This window comes from Neltuma alba, unplaced genomic scaffold, assembly GCF_004799145.2.
Source record: "Neltuma alba isolate B1F8T4 unplaced genomic scaffold, ASM479914v2 tig00012011_pilon, whole genome shotgun sequence".
NCBI classification, from domain to species: Eukaryota; Viridiplantae; Streptophyta; class Magnoliopsida; order Fabales; family Fabaceae; genus Neltuma; species Neltuma alba.
Genome location: NW_021636582.1, coordinates 5056 through 12206, shown reverse-complemented (window position 1 = coordinate 12206; position 7151 = coordinate 5056). Strand labels below are relative to the sequence as shown.

The following is a 7151-nucleotide window of genomic DNA, read 5'->3' as shown; positions in this document are numbered from 1 at the left end:
TAACTTTACCAAAAGCAAAAGCCAGTTTTCAAATTAATGTGAATAAATAACGAAATCCACAGAATGGTCATTTGTTATAAAAGGAATTTCGTTACAATAAAAATAAGTGTGGTACTATCCTAACTCTCCATGAGACATGAGCTGTCCAACCCCAATGCATGCACGAAACTATCATTTACGAACGTACAGGGTACGATCTTATTTCTACAAAGTACAATCAAAACCCCGCAATTCATCAAAAAGTTAAGGAAATAGTCATTTGCCCTATACCATACAGGCCTGGCAATTTTGTTGCACTGGCTGGGGGTACTTCCAAGTAGCACTCCACAATATGAGCAACTGTCTTCAATTATTCATCATCGTCTAGGGACGTGTAGATCATCCTGCAGCAAAACATTCAACAAGAATTATATCATCCACTTTAATGGAGAGCTTAGGATTAGTATGGACAAACATAGGCCTATTCATTAGTCCCCATACCAAAATATGGAGAGGAAAAGTATGAAAACAAGATAGAATAGTTTGACAAGCCGTTGCTTTTTCTCCCAAGATAGCGAATTGAAAATCTCGGTAACATCAACAAGATGCTCTCTTCGTCTGTACCTGATGAGACAAATCAAAGATGCCTTAGCAGGATTCCAGATGGGGGGGGGGGGAGGGGAAGGAAGCTTTAGCAGGACGCTAGGGCCACACAAAATTCCAGCGTATAAAGATATCAAGTTTGATTATTTATTGCATAAAAGAGGTAGCTTTAACCAAAAGAACTATTCATCTCTGTCAATCCTGTAATTAAGGTGCGACTATTAAACAGGCTATTATGTAAGAGACTAGAATGCCATACAATTGTAACTACAAGACAGACAAATAAATAATTAAATGTACAAGATTCTCCAACTGGGAACTCCTGCGTCAAAATTTTTTTTTTGGGGGGGGGGGGGGGAGTTGTGCAGCTGCGAAATGTGCCCCAAGCCCAGATTTGTTTTGGCAGCTAATGATATGCTTGTCTTTAACCCTTAACTGCTTCAAGAGCTGTAGTCATTCAATTTTCAGACTTCATATCTTTTCCCTAAGTACGTGATTGAAAACCATTAATAACATAAAAAATGTAGCAACGCATGCTTATCAACTCTGGATCCATAAACCATAACGTAGGTTGCAGCCATCAGATTGGTTTGTCCAATTCCACATTAAGTTACTACTTCTGTTAAGCAGTCACACTCACACTCCATCTAAATGCTGCAGAATGCAAATACCCAGAATTCAATAACTCTCTTTTCAACTAGTGGTCATACATGATTTGCAGCCCACCCCTCTTTTCTTTTCCAATTTTTTGGCCACATTCTGCCTTTAAGGGTTCTTGACACATAATAACCAGTCACAATATTTGGAACAAAAAACAAATTTTCCCTGTTATTTGTATATAGGGAGAGAACTTACGATCTCACATTGTAGTATAGGTACGGAGCACAGAAAAGTGACATAACCCAATGCCCTGTCACAAGGTAGAACAAGCAAAGGACACCTTGCATGATAAACTCAGGGACAACAACTCTGTTTATCCGAGATGAGGAGTCATAAGGATTTATATAGTCAAATTCGAGGTCAGCCAAACACATCAGCTGCAACAGATTTTGAACCATGTTAGCGTACGCCACATAAGATCTAGAGCAACATACAAAATGTAATTCAGAGGAATTATGAAAACCTAACAATCTTCAAAAGGCTCTGAAGCACAGACAAAGAAGTAAGGAATGTAGACTTAGAAACACACGAAACTCTTGAAGTATAAATCACAGCAAAAGAACTTGAGAGTGTAAGAAAAAAAGAATCCCAGCATCATTGTTTCCTTCATCTTTATCAGATTTCATGAGTACCTCCTCACCCCATCAACCATCAAATTTCGGTGAATAGAACTTTACCTAAAACTAGAGGAAACAATAATTCTGTAATGTGATTACTCGTAGAAACACACAAGCTTCCATGTACTAAACCGTTTGTCTATTTACTAGAAGTCCTATATCCACATATTTACGAACAGCAATCCAATTCCAACTGTGTATCCAACATCTTGTTTAAAAAGTATGAAGTTTTTCGCTCTGCTAGTCCATAGCTCAATGTAACACATGAAATATTATTGATTACAGGAACCGAGCTTCATTTTACATAGAACGTCTATTGAACTTCCACTTTACAATTGCAAAAAATCAAGAAGTGCAGACTATCTGTCGATCTATGGACTACTACACATAGCTTGCAAAGAATGATTAGATACAGTTCAACATTGCCTGATATGGTACCCTACATTCCCCTGAAATCGTGGACCAAAACAAGGGAGCGATGTGATTTGATTTTTTTTTTTCATGAAAAAAATCCCCTCAATAGTTAATGGAAAAGTTCTATTGTAAGATCCCAAAAAAAAAAAAAAAAAAAAATAAAAGCATTTACACAATAAAATTATCAGTGAAGACTCCAATGTTTACTAATTATAATCACCCTTTTGCGGTATTATCAGCTGAGTGAGCACCGATGTTGGTTATTGGGGTGCCAAATCACGTTCGTTACCTAAACCAAAAACTACATTTTGCAAGGAAATATGGAATAGGGAGAATCCTTCCCAGGTTTTTTTCCCTTCAGAGCAACTAATTGTCATTTAAAAATGTAATCAGGATTGGCTGGGGATAACAATCTGGAATACAATCCAGTTCAAAAAGAGGCACATAATTCGAATAATGCGTAGTCGAATGACGCATGAATTGCTTCAGATTTAAAAGATGGATTGACATAAAGGAATGATATATATGTATACGCAGCTAGGGTTTGCGTGGATTGACCTGGTAGGTGACGATGACGAGTAAGGCAATAAGGAGAAAGAAGGAGATAAGCCACGCAAATAGATCGCCCATGGTCTTCCCTCACCTCCTTCTTTAACTCGCGCTCTCTCTGGTGCCTTCCCTCCGACTGCAGTTCCGGCGGAACGCGCTGCTTTCATGCGGTGGGAAGTGCGCACGTTAGGGGTGGCGCGCACGGTTGTCGATTTGAGTTATGAAAACTGCAAACAAGACGGGAAAGTAGCCCGAGACAGCTTAAAGCCGCTCAAAACAGAATTCCAGCTAGTCGGGGAAGCTAAGATTCCAATCCAAGCCAGGCAAGCCACCCTTTATTCCCCTTTTGCTCTTTGAATTTTCTAGCCGATGAAGCGTGGGCTTGATCGTCGTGAATAAATTACTGTATTAAATAGTAACAAGTGCCTATCTAATATCTAGAGTAAATTTCACAAAAATACATCTAAAATTTCAAGTGTGAATGGCTGCAAAAATTAAATATGTTGAAGTTTGCCTTATTATTAAAATGTAATAAATAAAACTAATTTAAAATTTTAAAATTTAAAGTTTTTTTGTCAAGATTCTCCCTAATAGCTACTCCAATGTGAACAATATTTGTTTTTGCCAACGTCCAATATTCAATATTTTCTATTGCATAAATCCATTTTATTTATTCTGAGAAATAATGATTAACAAAATATTTATTTCATGAAACTAACTTTCTTTCATCTGCAATAATAATTTAATTATTGCGCAGTAAATCTAAATAACTTGTTTATAAGGACTCTTACTTAAAATTTAACTCAATTAGTTCACTTTCTCAGATTATTCAAATTCCACAGTGTGTAACTGTGATTGAATATAACTTTTTTTTAAAATCATCTAAAGTATTTTTAAGATAATTACTAAATTATTTATAAAAACAATTCATAGTGATTGGTTTTTCTAGTAAAGTGTAGTATCGGCAATTTTAAGGTAGGTTTACTTGGTATGTTTCGACTATTTTCATTTCAATAAATATGTTTAGCTCAGTATTGTTAGTGCGTTTGAATAATAGTTAGATCTTCAGCCTGAATTTCAAAACATGCATCGATTTTCAAATTTAGATGTGACTGATTCTATCAAATATTATCAACTGTCTTTGGTGAAATCATATAGGATAAAAGGTATTGAGCAACGAGTTTAGAAGATAAATAAGCTATACAGACAAATATTTATCTGTTTTTTTATTATTAAGAAGATAATATGAAAAAGGAGGTTAATAGCTACACTTGAGTTATTTTAGAAGATTCAAATCGTAGAGAATATATTTTGAAAAAACTATTTTGGGTAAAATATTTTTATGAAAAAATAATTTTTAAGTAAAATAGATTTTATGAAAAAAAAAGCATAGGTTAATACAAATTTTAGTCCTTCAAGTTTACCTTTACTTTAATTTTTATCGCTCAAATTTTAAATAACATGTTTTGGTTTCTCAAGTTTCTTTTTATTTAAAACATTGATCGGTATAATCCAATAAAAATTTGAACCATCTGACCTACCAAAGTCTATGATTTGAAACTTGAGGAAGGATAAACTTGAGGATCAAAGATTATTTAACCCAAAAAATATTGCAGGAAGTTGTTCTCCCTTCTACCAAAACCATGGCTCCCAAATAGCTAGCCAGATCGTAGAAAGTGAACTTGACTATTGAAAAGCTAATAATTAACGAGTAAATTGAACATTTTCAACCAAACTGGCAACAAGGATTGAAACAAAGATGAAAGGAGATCAACTCATCGCAGGTCATTTGGTCAAAGCAGTTCAATGCCCAGTATATAAAAATAAGAATAGCGATCTGAAATTAGCTTACTATCTTTTCCAGTTATCACGTTTATCATAAGTTAATAATTATCGAATGAAAATATAATTCGTCAAAATTCATTTTAATTGTTCTCATTGACTCAGATATATATTAATATATCTAAATAGCAATTTCTTACTTACATACAAGAGGTGTGTATATTTTTTAAAAAAAATATATATTGAAGCTACACACACATTATATTATTCGCCAAACGACTGTATCTTTTGTATAATTTATTGGAATATTAACTGTGCATCACGCGGCTATGAGTCGTCAGATATTAGTGAGTAAATTGCATTAAAAAAATATTAGTGGGTAAAAGTAAGTACTCGTCAGAAAGAATGAATGAGCTCACTTAATTTATTTCCACACATTTTTATTATTTTATTTTTCATCTCTTGACGGATTAAATTATTATTTGGTGTGTGGTGTTCATCGCATATATGGGGCTTATAAATTGAACGGAGTGCAAGTAACACGCTACTAGTACATTTTTGTTGTAGATTTGAGACAATTCTAATTTTAAAATTTTCTGTTTTCGTAAAGTGCTTGATTTCTGAAATAACTCAAAATATAATTTTGTCATTAAGAGATAAATTTCTTTTAATCCCATCTTCCAAATAATTTTCTATGAAAACATTCCCTCTTCAATAAGATTACTTCCAAAAATTAATTAAAACAGATTTTTGTGAACTTATGACCTACGCATAAGCTGGATAATATTTTAAAAACTTATTTCGATAAATTTTCTTTCAGGTGATTTTTTTTTTTTTACCGAATCAAATGACACCATTATTGCCCTTTGACTTTGAAAATTTAACCTATTCAACAAAAAATGAATAAATTGGATTATTCATCATTATAAGTTTCCAATAATCGCATGGAGAGTTGAAAGATAGTCACATCAATATACCATCGACCATTAATATATAAATGAATAGGCAATGCAGTCATTCTATTCTAGCTTAAGATTACGTTACGTATGGGCAACATATACGTATTCGCAGTTGCTATATACTACCTCCGGTCCTAATTATAAGACCCAGTTGACTTATTTGAGGGGATTAAGGAAGTAAATTAAGTTAGTTATTTGTAATAAATAAGTGTTGTCATTCCTAAAATATCCTTGCTAATTAAGTATATTGGCTAGAACTATCATTATTAGAAGGATTATCTTGGAAAAAAATGCATAAATATAGGAGAGAAAATATATTGGGGTCTTATAATTAGAACCAAACAAAAAATCAAACGGGTCTTATAATAAAGACCGGAGTGGAGTGTATGTCCCTATTAATCTTACTGTGTCAGACCAATTTTATCATATGTCCCCAAAAGGACAAGTCACTATATATATGATATGTCCATATAATTATCAATCCATCTTTCTTTTTTTAAAAAACAAGTCTCTGCAGAGAAGAAGTTTATCGTTAGAACAATACATACTTGAAAGATAGTCACATCAAATCCATCGATCTTCGCAGAGGCACATCATGCGTAGATGAAAACTTGGTCCTATTTAATTATTTACATCAAACCGGAAGCAGTAGTAAATCGTCTCATCATACCAATGCAACGTAGAGGCTAACAGATTAAAGGCACCTGTGTGTGTGCGTGCAGCTAAATATCTTAATTATTTAACAGCTACGGATAGTTCCCAGAATCAAAGACGACAAGGGCTTGAGGAAACAAGGACATACAAATTCACGTGGGATAATTATAAGGGGAGATGGACGAACAGCATCAATGGAAATGCAGAATCCTTACTCATATTGGCTTGCTCGGAGCAAGAAGAGGCAGTGGAGGGCTTTGAACACAGGAAGAAATTCCTTGACCCCAAGTTCTTCAGCTTCTCGTTAGCATTCAAACCTGCAAAACACCGATCAGCGCAGGCGAACGGGAAAGATTGTGAGAATCGAGAAATATAAAATGACTCGATAAAGCTAAAAGGAAGAGAAGTGAAAGTGATACTTTCGAGCCAGAAGGGAGAGTAGTGGAGAGCATAGTGCTTGGGATCCTTAAGATTCAAGAAAGGCCTCTCTTCTCTTGGTTATAAATGGCCAGGGCTGCCTTGATCAGGTCGGAGACGGTGTCGTCTGGGGAGATCAGAACCTGCACCGGACCCAAGCTGTTCTCGATGGTCACGTTCACTAGGACCTTGGTGAGTCGGAGGGAGTCGGGGTGTTAAGGAAGGGCGGCGACGGAAGGGGGAGATTGAGGGAAAATCCGGCACAAAGAGGGGCAAGGACGGAGTGCTGGCGGTGGGAAGCGGAGGGAGGGTTGCCGGAGACCTTACGACGGTGACGTGGGAACGGAAAAGACATGTTGAGAAGGATGAATATTTTGTTTTTGGCGTGAGAATAAGCGGGTATGTTGTGGGAATCGGCAATGCGTGAGAAGTGGCGCTACAAGTTCTGCGAGGGGAGAGTGAAGGTGAGGTATGTCGTCTTAAATTGCAAAGGAAGCTTCTCGGAAGGTGGGTGAAA

General features: G+C 35.6%; 1 protein-coding gene and 1 long non-coding RNA gene across 3 annotated transcripts; both read right to left on the bottom strand.

The window, feature by feature from the left end:
* On the bottom strand, nucleotides 1-3196 carry LOC114721124 (protein cornichon homolog 4-like). Of its 2 annotated transcripts, none has more exons than XM_028906936.1 (4): nucleotides 2832-3196; nucleotides 1438-1619; nucleotides 481-603; nucleotides 1-383 (listed from the first exon to the last, which is right to left on the bottom strand). In XM_028906936.1, exons 1-4 carry the CDS (start codon nucleotides 2901-2903, stop codon nucleotides 350-352), a joined length of 411 nt encoding a protein of 136 aa, XP_028762769.1. In that variant the 5' UTR covers nucleotides 2904-3196; the 3' UTR covers nucleotides 1-349. The 2 variants fall into 2 exon arrangements, with proteins under 2 accessions (XP_028762769.1, XP_028762770.1); XM_028906937.1 differs by having other exon boundaries at nucleotides 2917-3196.
* Nucleotides 3197-6215: 3019 nt separating this feature from the next.
* LOC114721105 (uncharacterized) lies at nucleotides 6216-6707 on the bottom strand. Its single transcript, XR_003738024.1, has 2 exons — nucleotides 6637-6707; nucleotides 6216-6534 (listed from the first exon to the last, which is right to left on the bottom strand). It is a non-coding gene; the product is annotated as an uncharacterized LOC114721105 (long non-coding RNA).
* Between the last annotated feature and the right edge of the window lie 444 nt (nucleotides 6708-7151).

Excerpts from the sequence above, each read along its gene's own strand:
- LOC114721124 (XM_028906936.1), bottom strand. The coding sequence starts at position 2,903 with ATGGGCGATCTATTTGCGTGGCTTATCTCCTTCTTTCTCCTTATTGCC. Across the intron at positions 1,620-2,831 it reads TCGTCATCGTCACCTACCAG|CTGATGTGTTTGGCTGACCT; the intron begins GTCAATCCACGC and ends AATCTGTTGCAG. Across the intron at positions 604-1,437 it reads CTATACTACAATGTGAGATC|GTACAGACGAAGAGAGCATC; the intron begins GTAAGTTCTCTC and ends TTGTCTCATCAG.